Source organism: Ovis canadensis, chromosome 19, assembly GCF_042477335.2.
Source record: "Ovis canadensis isolate MfBH-ARS-UI-01 breed Bighorn chromosome 19, ARS-UI_OviCan_v2, whole genome shotgun sequence".
NCBI lineage: Eukaryota > Metazoa > Chordata > Mammalia > Artiodactyla > Bovidae > Ovis > Ovis canadensis.
The window spans coordinates 52,069,661-52,092,329 of record NC_091263.1 but is presented as its reverse complement, the minus strand read 5'-3'; the positions used below and the strand labels follow the sequence as shown (position 1 = coordinate 52,092,329).

General features: G+C 45.7%; 1 protein-coding gene across 5 annotated transcripts in view; it reads right to left on the bottom strand.

Annotated features, from left to right (window-relative positions):
• Window positions 1-104: 104 nt before the first annotated feature.
• The window catches only part of PRICKLE2 (prickle planar cell polarity protein 2), a 352,734-nt gene continuing 330,169 nt past the window's right edge, over window positions 105-22,669 (bottom strand). For all 5 annotated transcript variants that reach the window (XM_069562275.1, XM_069562276.1, XM_069562273.1 and 2 more), the window contains one exon: window positions 105-6,257. In XM_069562275.1, coding sequence (XP_069418376.1) covers window positions 5,383-6,257 — 875 coding nt within the window. In that variant the 3' untranslated portion in view covers window positions 105-5,382. The remainder of the gene's footprint in view (window positions 6,258-22,669) is intronic.

Sequence of the window (22,669 nt, the reverse complement as noted above, 5' to 3'; positions counted from 1 at the left end):
CCTCTCCTGACATCTGCAGCTTCTCTATTCTTTTGCTGAGATGCTCAAAGGCAAAGACTTCCAAAAGCCTAGAAAGTAATGGAAGACTGAGAAGAACGGCAACATTTCTTTTATTCAAATTTTATTGGAAGTTTACAAATGTATTACAGACATCAGTAAAACATCATATCCATTTCACAGGGCACGGATCTCAAGCAAAGTGTTCACAACAGTCTCTGGCAGAGCCCACACCAAAGGTCCACTGCAGACCTTCTTCACAAATAGCTTGACACCCAACACACAACACAGACTCTGGTGTGCCTTACCTTCTCAGGCCCTTTGAGGTTTTGTTTACGCGCTTGGAATTAAAGCAGAAGGTGGACAAAATGATCCTGTACAGGAAAGAATGCGTTTAGGAGCAGGAGAACTGTCGAGGTCCTCATCTGCTAGGGAAAAAGGAGGACCCACAGGCCTTAGAATGCGAAGTCAGGGTCCAGGATAGAACCAAATACTTTACGGAGAAACATGGAAATTAACTAGAAAGGCTTGAGTAATTCTCTCTGAAACATTTAAAAAGGCCTGGTCAGTGACCTATGGAACATCAATGGCCAAATAGTTGGTAGGGTGAGGGACATCTCAAAACTCTCAGGATAGAATAAGACACTCCCCCTACCCCCTCATGGATTCTGTATCTAAACCACAGAAGTAATTTCTAACACAATGTTAGATTCCTGTTGGGAAAAGCTAGTCTGGGGAAAGTTATAAGCAGGAAGTAAGCTTATAAACTAGTATAGCCCCCAACAGTAATTCACACTTTCTGGGAGTATTGAAGGGACTTCTATTTTGAGAAAATGGAAAAGGATTGCAATCTTTTTTTAACTCTAACCTTGATGACTACTTCCAAGTGGTCAGACAAACAGGCTCTGGTGTCTGCTGAGGCGCCAAAGGGACTGACCACTGGAAGCAAGACAAAATTCTCTTCATTTCCACGTCTCTCACGCTTTAAGAAACATACCTCAAGAGGCAGCAATCTGGAACTGCCTTCAAGATTGGCAGAGGAGGCTTGGCTGAGTTCTGTACCTGGAATGCTGTCCGCAGAGTCCTTTTCAAAGCCCTGAAGGTGCTAAACAGTTGCTGATAGCAACCCTTCTGGCATGAAATCCTCAGATGACTGATTTCAAGGTCCACTTTCCTTTGTCAAAGATAGATCCTCCTTCTTACGCATTAGCATCTGGTTTCTGTTAGAGAGAAATATGCAAAGAGCACTTCTCCTTGGAATTTAAGTATTTGTGTTCTTTATTAGAAGGTGGGACTAGAAAAGAATAGGACGGACTCTTATCTTACCTCTGCAAAATGGCAAACACAGATTGCTTATAACTGGCCAAGAATCCAAAAATGGAAAAGGAGGCCAAAGAGATTTTTGTTTAGTCTAAAGAAGTCAGCCTCCTTTAGCATCTGCAATACAGGGGCACAGGGATTGGCATCGCACAGTGATTTATGGATGATGCTTCCTGAATAGCTGGTGAACTGTTTTGGGAAAATGGCAAGAGAGTCCAGGGTAGAAACACAAGGAAGAATCAGTTCACAAGTAAGATTTGTTATCAGACAAAGCAAATCCATTCGGATCAACTGGTCCTGGCTGGCTAAGGTGTTGCAAAGATTTCTGAGGCTGCATCCATGCTCTCTGAAAGGGTACCCTGGTTCTATCTGCCCACATTATAGGTATGGCAGAGACAGCCCCACCTGAACTCAACAATGGCTAGTGGTACCCAAGAAGCAGAAAGCTATTGCAGAAGAGGAAAATATAATCTTGTTGTATTGAAGAAACATCCTATAGAATGGGACAAGGGGAAGAAAAAGAGCTAGCCTCAGTTCCCATATGAGAAATGACAAACTGCTTGTTTGTGGGGCTGGCGGAGGGTGGACAAAAGGTGAATATAGGTGGACAGGGTCAAACAACCAACTCTAAAAACCACCCCCACCCTTGAACATTGGCAAAAACTGAGAAGTATGTTTCTGGTTTCCCTGACCTCACTTACCTTCACACTTGGTAGAAATCCCAGAATGCTATGACAGATGGAAGGCTACCTGAATGCCACCAGCCTGCTAAGAAACTTGCTCATAATATCAAGGTTGATAGGCACTGGCAGTGCCATTCAGAAAACTGTCACTGATTTCTAACTTGGGAAAGGGCCAGTTCTGTTGCCAATGAACTGAGCAGCAACAGGAAATGAAATGAATGCTAAAGTGTGGTTTTATCCAAAAGATACGAAGATCAATATGAGGAGAGGTAGGAAGAAAAACCAAACCAAAGCATGAGAGAAGAAAATAAATAGGGAAAAGATATACTTTTTTAAACACAGTCTATTAAAGGTGAAATTATGGTCTAAGAAGAGATGACTGCAAGCCTCAGCTGTGGAGGAAAGCTTGACTAAGTAAGAGCTCCTGGTGATGATCACGTAAGGATCAGATCCGGCCTCAGAAAGGAACATGCTGAATTTTGGGGAATGGGATTCTGGGATGTTAGGTGTAAGTTATCACTAAGAGGCAGAATTCCCAACACAGTGACGACCTGCCCTCTCTCAGGCGTTCCCTTGGAGGTTCCATCCTTGCGATGAGGATTTACCTGGCCTCTACCAGCAATCTCCACAGGGTGCCTGGCTGCGTCTGGGGTGGGGAGGAGGCGTCTGCAGTGGTGGACAAGATGGAGGTGATCCTGCTTTTTCGACTGTCTGACCCTGAGACTTATATCTCACTACACCTCCAGCTCTGACCAGTTCAGCTGATGGATGTTCCCTGGGTGGCTAGATCTGAAACTGCTTATTCCTCTCATCCCTTTGCATACTGCTCAGTTGCCAATGTCTAGGGCACTTTCTTCTTTCTGCTGATGGTGGTCAAAGCCTCACTGGGGAAATGTTAAGAGGTACTCTAAAAAGGACAGATTAAGAAAACAACATTTACTAGGAGAATTTCTTTCCTCGGATTCCAGGCCACGGAAGACAGACATTATTTTCAGTTATTTGCTAAGTTAAATAATCTACTTTTTGTCTCTCTTTTTCCAAAATGCCTTTCTATTCTCATCAATCCAGAAACTTAGAACTCCAAATTCGACTCGCCCGGTTTCTACCAGAAACCTGCCACGTTGGTAGCGTGGTGGTAAACATTATGTCTTTATCAGTTTGCCAAGCAGTTTACAAACTCACTATACAAACTTAATAGAGTTAATTCTCCAGAGGCTTGGATAATTAATGAAGCATTTAGATATGAAGAAAGCATGCGGAAAACAGCCACAACCAACATTTGCATCGCTTTTTTCAAAAACATCAGTGACAATGACAAATGGCATATAAATACCTGAAAAGCAAATTATTTTAATACATCCTGAATGGAGTGCCACTTCCACATCCTTTACAGCCTTCCTTCCCCAGACCCATGTGGGATGGTGTCTAAAAAGCCACTTTCCACATCCTCTGCATAAAAAAACACTAGAAAATATTAACTACTATACTGAAAAGAGACCACGCTCACCTCACCGTGGCAGATGGCCACTGAGATACACTGTACACCACACTGACAGTACATCTCACTACAGGTGGGTCCCCCAATGGATTATTTCATCCACAATCCATGAAGGGAAGGGGGAGAATGGAAGTTAAAGCAAGCGCTTCACTTGTAACCGAAGCTAGGTAGGAGGTTTTATTTTACTATAAACAACACAACCGTTAAATGTCTTCTTTAAGCACACTCACTTGTGAGCTCATTTTCTATCTGACCGACGGTCCCCAAAGCTCAAAACGGAAACCTCTTTCGGCAACATCTGTTTTCCAGAACCATTACACAAAATCTCCTGAGTGGCTCAATCTTTCTAGGCAACCCAGATACTCTGGTTATAGAATGAGTTAAACTGGGTTTTGTTTTGTTTTCCACCAGCACCAGAAGGTGTCCAAAGGTGGTTCTCACCTCTCCTATACTTCATTTCTGGAAGTTCTTCTTTGCTCTGACTTTCCTTCATATTCCCCTTCAGCCTCTACCCTTGATCTGTGGGCTGGATTCATGCGCCCTTCGGCCCCGGCAGCTTGCTGCCTGCCATCCCCTCGAAGTCAAAGCTTTGATGCATCCTTCCACGCCTGCAGGTCTGTGTACCTGACATGAGTGCTGAGCGGGTGGAAGCGGCCCTCCATCTCCACGTATGACCTACGACCTAGAAAGCACCGTCACTCCCAGAGCCCCTCGGAACCTTTCTGGCCTGAATTTCCCAAAGCTGAAGTTCATTTGCGCTGAGGACAACCGGTTGTCAGGCTAAGGCAGCTGTTCTGTCTGCCTTGGTAAAGGAAAGCGGATAATACAATCCAGGAAACAAGCACCAGGAAATAATGCCACACTCAAAACAATGTCATGCTGACATCACACAACGGCACCACTCACAGTCACTTTTGTTTTCCCCACAGGACAGATCAATGGTGAGCAACGTCAGTGTTTCCAGCGGGGATGGCATTTCTCACGGAACGCGACTGACACTGGTTGGTTTTTCTAATTGGCAGAAGTTACGTTGGCAATTATAAATTAAAAAAAAAATTACTATCACTTTGTAGAGAAGAGATTCTACTGAGGGTGGGAGCAGACTTAAGGATGGCTCCTTACGATGGATGGAGCATAAAATGCTTTGGGTGTAACAGGTAATTTGTGATTATATTTTTTAGCCACAAAAAGCCAAATTGAATAAAATCCTTTGAAAAAGGTCTCACTGACATGTAACAAATTTGTATAGAAAAAAAGAAAAAAAAAAAGTGGTCCTTGACCACCCTGTAATACTACTCAAAAGACAATGCTAGATGTGCATGCAAGGCTCCACTGAGTCCTACGATATAGAAATTCCTTTGATATTACAAAATACAAAAATATTTTATCAGAACTCTCATTTACATCGCATTTACAATGGACATGTAAATAACTTAGTGTGGGGTCCTGGCTAATAAACAAATTACTTACTGGAAAAAGGGTCCTAAAAGGAAGAAAACCAGAGAGGCTATATATATATATGTGTATATGTGTGTGTGTGTGTGTGTGTGTGTATGTATATATATATATAAGCGAGCAGGAAACAATTTTGCCATCTTGCCAGTGGCAACTCAACACAGACGGTCAGAGAAAGAGGTGACCAACCCTGGCCTCCGTTGAGCCTACGGCGTTTCCAAAGTGAAATGTGCAAATAATGTTCAACATGCCAAGAACTGTGACTACCTATGGAGTCAATAGGTAACCTTGCCTCCATCAAGGGAGAGCTCCTCTCATCTCTCCCTGGAACCCCCCACCCCCAAAGCGCTTTAAAATTTCCAACAGTGCAAGTTTCTGAATCTACATTCTTAGTTCCCATCTTCCCCCACTCCCTGACCCCCCACTGGATTACGAAATGATACAGTTTTTGCTCTTCTGTCTTTTCCTGCTGTGCAACTGTCCCCTGCCACCCAGCGTGGAAGACTTGGGGAGGCCGTAGGAGCTGTATTTGTGCAGTAACTCATCACTGGTGACATATCGCAGGTGGGCGGGCTGGGGGATGGGCTCTCCTAGGAAATAGCCCTCGTTGTCAGACTCGGAGGAGGAGGAACAGGTGGAACACCAATCGTACTCAGCGAAGTAGGGGCCCCAGCGCTCCCCAAAGGCATTCTGCAGAGCCAGGTCCGACACGGTCCGGGGGCACCGGCCATACAGGTCCCGCCGGGACCCCTGGCCCAGGCTCTCCTGGAAGCTCCGCTGGCGCACGAACTGATCATAGTCCTCCCTGGCTCTCAGGGGGGGTCTCTCCTTTAACTGAGAGAGGGCCTCACGCTCGCCGGCCAGGTGGAGGGCGTTGTCTGAGCGAGAGCGTCGTGATCGCCGAGACCGGTGGGGCCGGAAGCGGCGGTTGTCGTCGCGCGAACTGGCTCTCCTCCGTGTGCGCTCACTCATGGGCTGGATCCTCACGCCCTCTGCCCCTGGCAGCTTGCTGCCCGCCATCCCCCCATCGAAATCAAAGCTCTGATGCATCCTTCCGTGCGCCTGCAGGTCTCTGTACCTGATCGGCGTGCTGAGCGGGTGGAGGTTGCCCTCCATCTCCTGGTACTGCTGGGCTGACAGCAGGCTGCGAACCGACTCGGCGCTGCGGAACTGCATGGATGAGTTCAGCGTGCCCATGTTGCTCAGCTTCTCGGACACATTCATCCCAGAGTCTTTGCTGAGATCTGGCATGGAAAACCGAGAGAGGTGCTCCTGGCGCTTGGCGCCACCATCCGCGGAGAGGCCTGAGGGAGACAGAGGAGAGGTTCACGGAGGTTAATACAAATGTGCAGCGATGAGGATTCCGTCGCCATGGGTCACTGAAACCGTCGTCTAACCAGGGTCGCTGTAAACCTTCTCACAGCTGTACTCTGCACAAAAGCTTGCTCAGAAAGTATGAGGGAGGGAGGGCTCTCCCCACTCCACAGCAGGCCAGCGTCCACCTAGAGGGGGCACCTGGTTAAAAAGCATTTTTTTTTTTTTGACTAGTCATGCCTCCAAAGTTTCATCAAAATTACTTAGGAGCCTATCGGTGTATCTTTTTTACAATGTTTCCTCTGTTCAGAATTTCACTTTCCAAAGTGCTTCAATCACCTCTTTGGTTCTAATGATGATCTATACGTTCTCTGGACAAAGAACCTTTAAGTGTCAGAGGCAGGGCCATGCCCAAGTACTTCCTAGCAACACTGAACCTACAGCTGAGTCCCATAGTACTGGACCACCTCACTTTCACCTTTAGCCTCCAGTGATTTCCTGGTCTGCCTGCTGTCCCTTGGCCTCTATCCCAGATATCTTGAAAACCAACTGACTCCCTGGAAGTAGACAGAGGGATATTTATCCTCTCAGGCTGTTTAGTAGATGGCTGTTCCAAGATTCCAAATGGACACCTAACAGTCAGAGATGTCAGTAGGACTCTGGGGTGGGGCTGGGGGCAAGCAGTGATCCTAATGCTCTCGAACAGCAGGAGCCCTGCAGTCCTGACGTGCTGTCACTACCACCACTGAGACTAAAAGCAATCTGAAGGTAGGAGGAGATTCTTGACTTCAGTAACTTCCATTTTGTCCATTTAAAAATAGCACTCTTTCTAAAAAAAAAGCAGTTTAAGAACGGACCAGGTGGCAAAATCTCAGCATTTCTTGATTATTATCAATGAAAAAGAATAGTGATTCTGTCATTTCTGGTCACAGGCGACATGTCTTTGAATTGCACTGGCCCATTATAACCCCTGCCACTGATTATTTCTCCCCACCTACTGGGGCCAACGACTTTCTCTCCCCTCACAAAACTAATGTCATGAGCACTGTGAAACACCACTTAGCAGTATCTGTGTGTGTGCTCAGTCACGGCCGACTCTTTGCAACCCCAAGGACTGTAGCCTGCCAGGCTCCTCCATCCCTGGGATTCCCGGGCAAGAATACTGGAATGGGTTGCCATTTCCTTCTCCAGGAGACCTTCCCGACCCAGGGATCGAACCCACATCTCTTCAGTCTGGTGCATTGGCAGTTAGGTTCTTTACCACGAGTGCCACTGGGAAGCAATATCTACTAAAGCTAAATATGTTGTTATTTTAGTTGCAAAGTCATGTCCAACTCTCTTGTGACACTATTGACTGTAGCCCGCCAGGCTCCTCTGTCCATGGTATTTCCCAGGCAGGAATACTAGAGTGGGTTGCCACTTCCTTCTCCAGGGGATCCTGCCAACCCAGGGATCAAACCTGCATCTCTTGCATTGGCAGGTGGATTCTTTACCACTGAGCCACCTGGGAAGCCCAAAACTAAATATACATACATATATGTATGTGTGTGTATGTATATATATGAATTATGAATAAGTTGCTTTAAATACTTGTGTTACTTTTTTTGGTGATCTTAGTGTACTCATTTCTGTTGGGTATATAACCAGAGTGGAGATTCTATGCTTTCTTTTTATTTGTTTATTAATTAAATTGTAGTATAATTGATTTACAATGATTCAGGTGTTTAGCAAAGTTAAATATTGTTTCATATATATATATAAATTCTTTCTAGATTTTTCACATATATACAATATATATAAATATGTAAATTATATATTCTAATATATAATTCTTTTCCAATGCAGGTTACTATAAGATACTGAATACAGTTCTCTGTCCTTGTTGTTCTGTTACTTTCCATTGCCACTCTTGATTACATGCCCAGTGGAAATCAGTTTATGGGCCCAAAAAATGCACAAGGGTATTCAGTGAAGCTTTCCTTATATTAGTCTAGAACCAGAAACAATTTAAATGTTAGTTAAACAGGAGAAAGGATAAATAAATTGTGGTATTGTCTACTTTCCCCATTATAAGGATTTAGACAGGAGTTTTTTAGAGAAATGGCTAATTCCAGGATTGGAGGAAGGAAGGACAAAGATGAGCATGGAACATCTTGTTATGTTATGAAAGGTAAGAAAGTGCTTAAGACTGGAAAATGAAGGGGGCCGGTTTTCAGAAGAACACACGTCTCAGCTTCTGAGGGATCCCACCAGCCAAAGCTGAGCAATTTGAGCATTAAAACTATAATGATTTATAAACCACTGGAAAAATTAGAATTCCTGAATCTATACTGATAACAAGTAAAAACACCAATAAATAAATGGGGGAAAGAGTGTGTTTTGTGTACAACAGAATGGACTGTACATACAGAAAGAGTACTGGATTCGGAAGATCATCATTTTCTAACTATTGTAGGTAAAGACTGGCTTGTGCAAGATGTGAAATCTGCTCAACTTGGGCAAATTTTGCTTGGAGAGCAGGATACTTGCATGGTGTTAATGTTTCCCCACATATTGCTTATCCCCTGTAAGGCAAAATTTAGTAACTCTGCAGAGGAGAAATCAGGCAACACTCTTGACTACCTCCATTACCAACGAGTTTCCATCGACATCATGCCCCTCCGGATGGAGTGGTCGGAGGAGAACACACTACTGCTGCAGTGTTCCGTCGAGAACGCACACACCCTGAATGGATGCAGAAGCAAAGATCAGACAAGCCCCAAAGGAGGACTGTTCTATGAAGAAGAAAAAGCACTGTGTGTTTTGTTTTTTTTCTTAAAGAAGGTCCAGTATCATAAAAGACAAAGACTGAGTCAACGTTCTAGACTAAAGGATCTTAAGGAACCACAGCAACTATACAATCCCTAATCCTGGACTGGTATCTGCACTGAAGCAAAAATAAACACTGTAACGGATAATTTCTCCTAAATGCCAAAAATTGGGACAGAAGAGTTGACTCATTGGAAAAGACTTTGATGCTGGGAGGGATTGGGGGCAGGAGAAGAAGGGGACGACCGAGGATGAGATGGCTGGATGGCATCACTGACTCGATGGACGCGAGTCTGAGTGAACTCTGGGAGTTGGTGATGGACAGGGAGGCCTGGTGTGCTGCGATTTATGGGGTTGCAAAGAGTTGGACACGACTGAGTGACTGAATTGAATTGAACTGAGGGCTAACTGATAAATGCATTATGTTAAATTTTCTGTGGTTAACTGATAATTGGGAGCATGTTTGAGAAGAAACTTATTCTTGGGAAATACACATGGAAGTATATGGTAGTAAATGGCCAAGATAGATGCAACTTGCTATCAAGTGGTTCAGAAATACATTGTGTGTATGTGTGTGTATATGTGTGTGTGCAAGACAGTGCAAATAATAAACCAAATGGGTAAACTGTTAACAAAGTAGGTAAATACATTATGGGTATTGTTTGTTCTATTTTTGCAGCTATTCAGCAAGTTTGAAGTTATTTCCATATAATAAGTTTCTTAAAATTCTAATACAGTGACATGATGCAATGGTTTTCAATTCTAGGGGAAATTACTAGGGATACGGGACACTACTGGGGCTTTCCAGGTGCACTAGTAGTAAAGAACCTCCTGCCCATGCAAGAGACGTAGGAGACTCAGGTTTGATCCCTGGGTCAGGAAGATACCCTGGAGGAGGGCATGGCAACCCACTCCAATATTCTTGCCTGGAGAAACCCGTGGACAGAGGAGACTGTCAGGCCACAGTCTGTGGGGTTGCTGAGTCGAACATGATTGAAGTGACTTGGCAGCAGCAGCAGGGGACGCTACTAGCGTTAGTGGGTAGAGGCCAGAGAGATACTGCTGAACACCCTATAATGCACAGGACAGTCCCCACAGCCAGGAATTATCCAGCCCCCAATGTCAATACCACCCCAGTTGAAAAACCATGCTGTAATAGAATATTACACAATGAGAGTGAATATCTACACTGGACAACATGGATGAATTTCATAGAAAATGCCCACAGACACAAGGGTCCACGCAGTACAATTCCATTTACATGAAGTTCAAGAAGAGGCTGAGGCTGTCTGCGGTGAAGAGGTCAAGAGAATGGGTTGGGGCGCAAGGGAGATATTCAAGGCACAGGAATGTTCTCCACCTAGATCTGGGTGATGACTGTAAAAGAATGCACATGGAAAAACTTCTTGAAGTGCAGTTTAAATGTTGTTTTACCTTATGTGTGTTATAACTCAATAAAATGGTGTAAAAATAAGGCAGTGTTCTCATTAAAGGGCCCAGTTTAAACACTGGATATGCCTACTGAGAAACTATTCTGCCAAGCATCATACTTTTCGGTCGCTTTTTTGTAAAATTTAAATTTCATTACTGGGATAACTGTCAGGGCAAGAGGAGTGGAGTCCTCTGACTCCTGCTTTCCGCACTGCTTATCGGTGACGCACACATCATAAAAGCTGATTTACAACAGCCTAATCACTTCGAGAACCTCCCCAATCTGAAGGCGGAGAGGAGAGGAGAGCAATGCAAGATGATGAATCACTAGCCTGAGCAGACAAATGTAAGGAAGGAAAAAAAAATTCTTCAAAAATCACACTGAGAAACAAAAGCTATGGAGGAGGGTGTGATGTTTTTTTGCTGGGCTTTCTACTCAAGCCCTGGAATGAAATTAGGGTCAGGAGAAATAGTCTAGCAAATACTGTATGCTGTTTTCCTGAACCTGCCTCTTAGAAGCCCCAAAGTCATACATTTCTGAGACTGTCCTCTGTGTGAATAGATTCATATTTCAATGAAGAGGCAACTCCAGAACCAATTCTGAGCAGAACTGGTAAGGGGACTTGGGTCAGCTTTTGAGACCTCTTGAGATGCATCTGTAAAATGGGCATAACACAGTACCTGAGTTCACAAGCTGTGGTGATGATTAGCTGAGAAAAATGTCATTTTTAAGCCTTGTCACAACTGTCATAAATTTGTGTGGTTGTGATTCTCTGTCCATCTCTATAGGACAAGCCTATAAGCATCAAGAGGGCCAGAGCTGGTTCCTGCTTTCTAGCCCCGATCTCAGCACCTGGTGTTCGACACATGGGAAGAAAGTAAACAAGGCCTAAAAGGTCCCCACGAAAGAGCGCACACTCTCCATGTAGCGTGAGACTCAGTGTCAGAACAATGCACATCAGGACTTCCCTGGTGGTCCAGTGGTTAATGCCACAACTACTGAGCCCACGTGCCGTACAGCCCACGTTCTACCACAGGAGAAGCCACTGCAATGAGAAGCCTGTGCATCACAACAAAAGACCCAGTGCAGTCAAAAATAATGTTTAAAAACAGCTTTAAAAAGAAGGGAAACGTGTATTTTTTTTTAGCACATCAATACAATCTACTTGAATGGGGCTCTCGATGCCCCTCAGCTCTCCTGCAATAAATGTACTTTTTTTTTGCTGCCCAAGCCATGACTCTGTGTGTGCACGTGCGTGTGTAGGTGTGTGTGAATGAGCACAGCTATGTGTATGTGTACAGGAGGCAGAAGCTGCACTCAGAGTTCCCCAGAGCGCCAGCGGAAATCCACGGTCTGACCCCACACTTAACACTGGCATTGTCAGGGTCCCAGCAAGTCCTGGAGACCCTGGCAGAAGATCCCACCAGACAGCCCGAGACACAGATGCCAAGTTGCTTTCCCCTCCAGCGGCACCCTGTCTTACTAACAGACAGAGAGGGTTTTCTCCTCTCCAAATAAAGTGGCCTTTGTGAGAAGCTCTAGATGGTGACCGGGGAGTTAAACGCTGCGATTTATCTTTATCCCTGGAGTGAGCATGGCCGGGAGCAAAAGAAATGTCCACACACTGCACGGGCTGTGGGTTTCCCTCAGGTCCCACAGGACGTGCCCCAACAAAGAGAGGTCAGTATTGAATTTAGCCTGCGGTTCCCTGCGGTTAAACTGTCAACTGGAAAATGCAGCCAGGCGCTTTAAGCAACACTCAAGCGTTTCTGTCCAAGCAGTGGCCCCTCATTGCAAATAGGAGGTTTTAACAGAAGCCAGTGACGATGCAAAAAATCAATACCTTCAAAGAAAGCTTTGGGTCTGATGGAAGAGAAAGGCAATCTTTGTGGTGTCCCCTCCCTCCACTGATCCTAAGGGTAGAAAGTATTCACTGAAGCACAGAGGAAAGAAAATGCAGACTTAAAGGCACTGGCAGTTCTGTTGGTACCTCTTGCTGTTCCTTATTTATTGCCCTTTCTAACCCCTCTCAACCCCAGCAAAAACAAAATGAAAACAAAACCACAGAAAACAACTGGCATAGGCAGAAAATTATGGTTCTGCCCACTTGAAGGATGCATTCACATTTTGATGCCGTAAAAGAAAGAATATCTACTCATTCTTGCCCTCTATTTACAACCCATACTGGTGATTTAGGTTTTCAGATTTTTTTTTTCTTCTTTTTTCTCTGAAGCAGAAACATGAAGAAAAAGGAATTGTTTAGAATAGGGACTTGCAAACTATGGCTCAGGGGCTAAATCCAGCTCACTATGTACTTATTTTTGTAAATAAGGATTTATTGGAAAGCAACTACACTTAGTCATTTGCATGCTGTCTATGGCTGCTTCCTTGTTACGATGGCAAGAGTGAGTCACTGTGACCGAGACTACATGACCTGCAAAGCTTGTAATACTTATTATCTGGCCCTTTCTGGAAACAGTTTCAACCTCTGGTTTAAAATGGAAAAGTCTGGGAAACTGTATCATGTGTGAGCATCCCCAAAGTCAAGGGCTCTGTCCAGGCTAAGTGTCTGAGACCATGCAAAAAATGCCTTTGGGGTACCAGCTTACTTAAGTGTGTGTGTTGGGGGGTAGTCTGCTCAGGTCCCTTGGGTTCTTTTTTTACCAACTAAGTCGACTGATTTCATCAACACCCTGAACCTCAAACTGGCAACAGCTAGAGAGACTCTGTCATCTGGGCAGTGAGGTTTAACCACCACATGTTCCCAGGTGACAGGGTTTGAACAGAGTATGACAGGGAAGGCTGGAGGAACAGGGATGGAGAGACAGGGAGAGTGAGAAGGGAAGGAGGGGGAGATTATGAATGCACTCAAAACCGCTTGCTCTTCCAAATGTGATCTGCAGACCAGGGGCAATGGCAGCCAATCCAGACTTGTAGAATCGGAATCTGCGTTCACACAAGGTCCTCTGGTGACGAGTCTCATGCCCTTGAGGGTTAGAGAAGCACGGCCTGACTTGTGACAGCACTTCAAGGGCAATCCTTCCTTGCAACTACAGGAGCTTCTACTCCAGAAAATCCTGTACCTTCAGAGACACTGATCCAGGGGTTCTCAGCCTTGGCAGTATTTGCATCTGGGGCAGAATGATTCTCTGTGCTGGGGCGGGGGTCAGGGGGTGGGGCGCTGCCTTATGCATTGTGGGAGGTTAAGCAGCATCTGCACTAGGTGCCTAAAGCACCCTCCCCACTCCACTTTCAACAACTCGAACTGTGTCCACACAATGCCAAATCTACCCTGGGGGACAAACTCAGCCTGGTGGAGAAAGTGTACAAAGTGTTAATCGCTCAGCTGTGTCTGACTCTTTGCAACCCCATGGACTGTAGCCCACCAGGCTCTTCTGTCCGTGGAATTCTCCAGGCAGAATGGGTAGCCATTCCATTCTCCAGGGGCTCTCCTTGACTCAGGGATTGAACCCAGGTCTTCTGCATTGCGGACAAATTCTTTACCATCCCAGCCATGAGGACGAACTCAGCTCCATGGAGAAACGCTGCTCAAACGCTTTTAATTCTGGAGGTGCAGCTGATGGCAGACTGAGGGGGACTAGTCCTCGACACTCCGGGAGCAGCACGGTTAAGCCCAGCCACCAGGCAGGGCAGACACACCCACTTTCCGAAGAGAGAAGAATGTGTTCCCCTAGGCTGCTGCTGCTGCTAAGTCACTTCAGTCGTGTCCGATTCTATGTGACCCCATAGACGGCTCAGGGAATTGCCAAACTGTTTTCTCTCTAAACTCGTCTCAACAAACCTACTCCTGACAGCCTGTCCTTCCCTGGGTGGGTTTCAGGAGTTCCCTGAGCTCCAGCCCTTGGCTGTCTTACCTCCCTCCCACATCTGAAGCTTTGAAATCTTGAGCCCTGGGCACACCTTCCTTTCTTCCCTTGGTGGTCTGCCCATCGACCAGGTCCAAGTGACCAGCAGGTCATAAGTGTACACAGGCCACGCGTCTGCCATGTGTTTCCATGGTACCAGGGAGACTTGAAACAATTTCCTTCATCAGCTGCTATGGGGGAGGGGAGGGGAGAGTGGGTCACTTTCTCATTCCTGACACACAGGGAGACTGGCCCCGAATCGAAGACCAGCTGGTTCCAGAGAAGGCCATGACTAATTCTGGCTTTCCCAGTGGACTGCACTATGGGAGGAACAAGCCTGTGAACCAGTGTGGTCCGGAAGTGACCAGCATCACAATAGGACTTAAGTCAAGTCTCAGATCAGACAGACCTGGTATGGTCAACCAGGACGAGCCTGATCAAGATCAAAACATGGGCTCGGACTGGAAGTCTCTAGCCTTCTACCTGGCCACTTGTGCATTAACTTCCTGATACACTCACCCCAGCAACAGACAGATACATAAAAGGTAGCGAAGGGGATAACCAGGAGCCCGCACTGTTTGAAACACGTGGGGTCAATTTTCACTCCTCCTCAGCTCCGTGGGGGATTGCGGTGGCTGTGTGGCCACAAAGCTGATGGCTGACTAAAAAGATGCGCAGGAAATTTGAACCAGTTGATGATGACTTGCTGGCGTTTGCTCTGAGCTCACACTGGCCCCTTGCTGCTTTCCAGAAGCCATCAGCCCCCGTCACCAAGCAGACCACACTGGAGTATTTGCTCAGCAAACACTTGACTCCACGGGAGGCAGAAGCAAAACGGCTCCCTTGTGGTAGAGAGCGGGCAGCCAGGGACCAGAAACTCACTTGGTTTCTTCAAAAGGGTTTTTGCCGAAGCCCTGCCACTGCTGGGCACTGTGAGTGCGGCTGTGAACAAGGCCCTTTCAGACAGCACCTCCCAGGAATATTCCACTGTACGGGGAAAAGCAGACTGACTGAATCACACACCGTTACAGCTATTACAAGTCATTAGGAGGCAGGGAAGAAACACGAGGCTTAGGTGCAGAATTAAAGACTGGTCCTCCCTAGACAGAGTGCTGGTAGAGAGCCCTGTGTTGGTGATAATGAGGGTCTGACACAGAGGAAGCGAATGAGCCAGTCAAACCAAGAGTTGTGGCGGGGGGTGGGGTGGGGAGGGGAAGTATTCTAGGCAGAGGAATGAGAATATTTTGTATCAGAGAAAGTTCCAGGTGCTCTGAGAAGTGACAGAAGGGCTAGAGCACAGTGAGCAAGAGGAGAGCAGCAGGGTCCAGGCCAGGGGGATGACCAGGAGCCAGAGGGGGCTCCTTCTAGGTCATTGGGGGTTTCAGAGCATCCTGCCCATGCTCGCAGGCAGCACTGAGGAAGCACCCAGAAGGAGCAGAGGGCGGTGGAGAAGAGCAGGCTTTGCAGATTGCATCCAGCTCTGTCCCTTACAGCTATGACCCCACCATGAGTCCCTGGGCAGCTCCATGCTGTAAAGTTCTCCCAGCTGTAAAGTGGGACTAGCAGTGGAATCTACCTCATTAGCAGGAAGGCGAGTATTAAGTGTCTTAACATGCAAAGTCCTTAGAACAGTGCTGGCCCAGAGAAATAAGATGGCATACTCTCATTGTCTTCATCCCATATTTGTCACTATTAAAAGCATTTTTCTGCGTATTGTCATAGAGAAAGTTCCTAGGAATTGTTACGGATGTGAGAGTTGGACCATACAAAAAGGCTGAGTGCCGAAGAATTGATGCTTTTGAATTGTGGTGCTAGGGAAGACTCTTGAGAGTCCCTTGGACTGTAAGGAGATCAAACTAGTTAATCCTGAATGTTCTTTGTAAGGACTGATGCTAAAGCTCCAAATACTTTGGTCACCTGATATGAACAGTCAACTCACTGGAAAAGACCCTGATGCTGGGAAAGATTGAAAGCCAAAAGAGAAGGGGGCAGCAGAGTACGAGATTAAATAGCATCACCAACTCAATGGACATGAATCTGAGCAAACTGCGGGAGATAGTGAAGGACAGGGAAGCCTGGGGTTGCAAAGAGTTGGACAGGCGTGAGCAACTGAACAACAACAGGAGTTGTTGCATAATTTTTTGAGTGGATAAAAGAAAGTTGGAATAATATGCCCCATGTCACACAGGAGCTATTTTAGAACTCGTCTGATCTCCTGCCTTTTATTTTTATGAGTAGAAGGAATATGGCAGGAGTCCCTCCACTCTCCTGGAGGGACAGGAGGCAAAGAGAAGTAAAAATCCATCAATATGAAAGAGCTGTGAGCCAGAAGCAGCACTTGAAAAATTCTTCTCATTAATGGGTATTTTTCTCCAGTATAAACAGGAATTGCTGCTATATGCAACAGCACGGATGAATCTCATAAAGTAAAAGATGCCAGACACAAAAGACTATGCATAGTATGATGGAATTTATGAGAAATTAAAAACTAGCCCAAACTCATACAAGCTGTTGGAAGTCAGGACACAGCATACTTTGGAGAGGAGGGAGGGGTGGGGGGGGTGGGAGGGGCTAAGGGACTCTCTAGGGCATTGCTTGACCTTGAAAGAGGTGCCCTGAGTATGATGATTCACTGAGCTGCAACTGCACATCAGACCTCTGGCTAGGGAGCCAGAGAACCCACAGAAAGAGGGAGAGGGGACTTCCCTGGTGGCTCAGTGGTAAAGAATCCACCTGCCAATGCAGGAGACACGGGTTCGATTCCTGTTCTGGAAAGATTGCACACGCTGCAGGGCAGCTAAGCCTGTGCTCCACAACTACTGAGGCCACGTGCCCTAGACCCTTACCCACAGGACAAGCCACTCTCCTCCCACCTTAGTCAAATATTTAATTTTTCTTTGTGAAATTCCATGGATTATATGCTTATTATGAACTTTGCTTACTATGAACTTTTCACTGGTCTGGAAAGCAAAGGAACTGGAGTCCAGTCCCAACTTTATTGCAAAGACCAAAGGATCTTGAACAAATCCCTTCTCTCTGAACCTCACCTCTTCCTCTGAACCTACACCAGAGATTCTCCAAACTCCTCCCAGCTGAGAGTCTGCAAGTTTTTTTGAGGTACTACAAAAGATTTTTTTTCCAGTTATGATATAATTGACAGATCATTATATTAGTTTCAGATGTACAACACAATAGCTTGATATTTGCGTACACTGCAAAATGATCCCTACAGTAATTCTAGTTAACATTCATCAGGATACATAGCAACTTGTTTTTCTTGTGATGAGAACTCTTAAGATCTATTCTCTCAGTTCAGTCGCTCAGTTGTGTCTGACTCTCTGCGACCTCATGGACTGCAGCATGCCAGGCCTCCCTGTCCATCACCAACTCCCAGAGCCCACTCAAACTCATGTCCATCGTGTTGGTGATGCCATCCAACCAGCTCATCCTCTGTTGTCCCCTTCTCCTCCCACCTTCAACCTTTCCCAGCATCAGGGTCTTTTCAAATAAGTTGGTTCTTCACATTAGGTGGCCAAAGTATTGGAGTTTCAGCTTCAACATCAGTCCTTTCAATGAATATTGAGGACGGATTTCCTTTAGGATGGACTGGTTGGATCTCCTTGCAGTCCAAGGGACTCTCAAAACATCAATTCTTGGGCGCTCAGCTTTCTTTATAGTCCAACTCTCACATCCATACACGACTACTGGAAAAACCATAGCTTTGACTAGACAGACCTTTGTTGGTAATGTCATGTCTCTGCTTTTTAATATGCTGTCTAGGTTGGTCATAGCTTTTCTTCCAAGGAGCAAGCGTCTTTTAATTTCATGGCTGCAATAATCATCTACAGTGATTTTGGAGCCCCCCAAAATAGTCTGTCACTGTTTCCATTGTTTCCCCATCTATTTGCCATGAAGTGATGGGGCCGGATGCCATGATCTTAGTTTTCTGACTGTTGAGTTTTAAGCCAACTTTTTCACTCTCCTCTTTCACTTTCATCAAGAGGCTCTTTAGTTCTTCTTCGCTTTCTGCCATGAAGGTGGTGTCATCTGTGTATCTGAGGTTATTGATATTCCTCCCTGCAATCTTGATTCCAGCTTGTGCTTCATCGAGCCTGGCATGTTGCCTGATGTACTCTTCATAAGTTAAATAAGCAGGGTGACAATAAACAGCCCTGACGTACTCCTTTCCTGATTCAGAACCAACCTGTTGTTACACATCCAGTTCTAACTGTTGTTTCTTGACCTGCATACAGGTTTCTCAGCAACTTTCAAGCACACAATACAGTATTATTAACCAGAGTCACAGTGCTGTACACTGGCTCTCCATGACTTATTTTCTTTATAATTGTACGTCTGTATCTTTTGACCCCCTTCACCCACTTCTGTGAGAATCTGTGGTTTTTTAATTTTTATTTATTTATTTTTTTTTAGTTTTTTATTTTTTAAATTTTAAAATCTTTAATTCTTACATGCGTTCCCAAACATGAACCCCCCTCCCACCTCCCTCCCCATAACATCTCTCTGGGTCATCCCCATGCACCAGCCCCAAGCATGCTGTATCCTGCGTCAGACATAGACTGGCACTTCAATTCTTACATGACAGTATACATGTTAGATCTAAGAGAGACACGGCTCATGATCAGATCAGTATGGATTAATGGATAGGGACCGCGGCAGCACCTGATTCCTGAGGGAATGGTACATAGGAGAAAGGTAAGTTCTAATCAAGGGGGTAAAAGGGAAGCAAGAGGAGTTGATGGGATGCTGCCAGAGGGGTCATAACTGAAAATAATTAGATGGTTCTTAAGTAGTCAGGAAATATTTAGGGGTATAGTTTGTTGGCAGAAACAAAAGAAAAGTGAATGTCAAAGTTGGTCAGTCATGTCTGACTTTTTGCGGCTGTATAGGAATCCTCAAGGCCAGAACACTAGAGTGGGCAGCTGTCCCCTTCTCCAAGGGATCTTCCCAACCCAGGGATCAAACCGAGGTCTCTTGCCTTGCAGGCGGATTTCTTTACTGTCTAAGTCACCAGGGAAGCCAAAGAATACTGTAGTGAGTAGTCTATCCCTTCTCTAGGGGATCTTTCCAACCCAGGAATCAAACCAGGGTCTCCTACACTGCAGACAGATTCTTTACCAGCTGAGCTACCAGGGAAGTGAAAGAGAGACTAAACCCAAGATGTGTGTACTTGGTCATCTTTCACTGTTCTAAATTTATCGCCAGCCCATAAATGAATCACGTGGTACTTGGAGCCTGACTCTGCCCCTACAAAGTCCTAACTGAACAGACAAGGCTCATGTTAAAATACAGTGTGGTCCTGGTACCACCTGGGTCATATTTATCTGGGGGGCTCATCCCAGACCTACTGTATCAGAATTTCCAGGAGGGAGGCTCAAGAATGTGTGTTTCTAACAAGCTCTTCAATTAATTTTGATGCCTTTAAAATTACAAAACAAACAAACAAAAAACCCCAAAACCCCACTGCTTTGAAGTCATATGACTGTGAATATGTACACAGGTCCCGGCACCAGCTCCACTCACTTGCCAGCAACCTTGGACTTCAGAGTCTGAAAAGCTGCCTGTTATGTAATTTGGCCATGCCAGCGCCAAGCAAGGTGCGAGGATTCTGTGACCTGCCAAGAGCCGGGTCACTGTCAGATACACCATTTCCAGGACAGTTTGTGTTACCTTTCCCACCAGATCTTGGCTGCTGAAGACTGATGACTTAATTCCCCAACCCAGACAGGGTAGATGGCAACCCAGCTCCCCTGGAAACTGTTCAGATGGCTGGTACCCGAGAAACCCATCAGGATGCTGGAGGCTGGTAGAGAGGGAGGGATTTTACTTGGTCTGTCTCCAACTCTTGGGCCATTAGAGCAGGTCCCTGCTCTCTGAGCATGAAAAACACCTGAATGTCAGAGCAAGGAGGTGACCGCTCTGGGCTTGATGTATAGCGCCTGTCCTCAAGCAGGATTTGGTCCTACCAAGTGACCATCTCAGGGCCCCTAGTCTTCTAAGGGCAAAGTTACACAACCCAAGAGGGCAATGTGGTAGCATCTACAAAACTTTCTTGATCCCGAAATCCCCAAGGAATTCATGCTACTGAAAAACTTGAATAAGCACACGGACGTAAGTAAAAACGTATTTACTGGAAAACCAATTGTGCCAGTATAAACTTGTAAAAAACCCAAGTGTCCAGCAACAGAGGATATATTAAAAGGATGATAGTATAATCATACCATGAAAAATCGTATAGGTTCAGATGAGTTAGACCTACAAAGACCAACAAGGAAAGATGAACAAGGTGTACTGTTAAGTATATATATAAAAAAAGAAAAAACTACAACAAGGACTTCCCTGGTGCCCTGACTGTAGGTTCTGTCCCTGGTCAGGGAACCAGATCCCACATGCCACAACTAAGAGTTTGGATGCCACAATGAAAGCCCCTACATACTGTACAAATAAAAAAGATCCTGAGGGCTGCAACTAACATTTGGGGCAGTCAAAATAAATACATAAGTAAATTAAATATTTAAATCAACAACAAATTGCAAAACAGCATAACTGTTTGGTTTGTATCTGTCAGTCTATGCCCAGAGATAAATACCAAAGGACTATTCACCCAGTGGTTGTGGTGGGAGGAGAACAGATGGGACAACTTCGACTTACATAATACACATTTCTGTAGTTGTGCCACTTAAAAAAAAATGAATTGTTTGTAATTAGAGAAGCTTATAAAATGCCATGGAAAAAGTTGGCAGCCTACCCTCCTTTACCTTAGCCCATCTCCCAGGAGATCCAGAAGCCAGGTGTGCTTTCTCTGAGGCTGAAACAAAGCTGGGGACAGGGATATTAAATACAAGTCTGTAATTTCTGGAACACGGTGAGAAGGGACAAGAAAATAAGTTCCTCCCCGAATCCTGTGCTAAATTATTCAGAGCTGTTTGCAACTGAAAATACCTGGAGCTCACGTGAGAAGGGTAAGTGGTTTCAGGTTTCAAACCATCCCATCTCCACCCACACCTCGACCTGGAAGTTCTGAACCTAAGTAAAGCACCTGCTGCCTCTGTACCTGGTATTAAGTATGAGCCCCATGGACATTTACCTGTGGTCATCAGCACCGGCCAAACACTGCTTTACGAGGCAGTCTGCTCACAAGGGCTCAGGACTCCAGCTGCCTCTCATGAGCCATTTGATCTTGGGCAAATCTCTTAATCTTTCTAAGCCTCTGTTTTCTCATCAGTAAAAAGGAGACTCATTCTTTCAGCATCATATTTCAGGAATGCCTTCCATGTGTCAGATTTACCAAATGCCTACTGTGCTTCAGGTGCCAGACACTTTCAGCTGCTGGGGCAACAGCAGCAAAAAACCAAACCATATGAAGTCTCTGCCTGCATGCAGCTTCCATTCCACTAGCGGAGAGTGACAAAAAACTACGCATTAAAATATATATCACACCAAATAGTGCTAAGCGCTGCAGACAAAAACAAGGCAAGGAAGAGCAAAGAGAACTGTTGCGGGGGCTACAATAGGGAATAAGAACAGACCCTCACACAGTGAGTTAATGCATAGGCATAGCCCTCACCCCATAGCAGCTATTCAGTAATGAATGCCATCATTACCACGACTACTATCCCTAAGACCACTGTCCACGTGACCTCCCCTCCCCACCTCTGTAGCTTGTCCTCTGTCAGTCTGTCTCCACTGAGGATTTCACAAGAGGTCCCTTTTTGGATATCTACTATGGGCAAGGCATGGTACTCAACAATTTCACACGTTCAACCTCATTCAAGTCTCATCAACTCTGGAGAGTGGGTATAGTCCTTCTCACTTTTCAGCAAAGAAATCTAGGGTTGGCAGGGATCAGTCCCCCAGATCACACAGCAAGCAGCATTCAAATCCGCATTAGCCTTACTGAAGGCTTAAGCTCTCAACTGAGGGTGTCTTCCCAAGGCTGGAAGCCAGATCCTACCTGCCCAGCTCCCTATAGGCTATGCTCTCCCTCCTGAGGCCCTGGCTGCAGTGCCCACAGGCCCTGAGGGTCCTGCCTGAGCCACACCAGGCCAGGATGCTGAAGATAGCCAGAGACGGCAAACCTAGAATCCTGACCTCCTTTCTCTCTCTTGGTCCTGTTCTGTGATTTGGAGTTTTCCCATCAGACTTAGAATGAGGGCTACAGATACCAATTAAAGTGGAACCCTCAACAAAGAAGAGAGGTGTTGGTGGTGGTGGAAGGGGAGGCGCAGACAGAGGAGAAGAGGAAGCAGAAGGCCTGGGTGGTCTGAGAGAATCCACC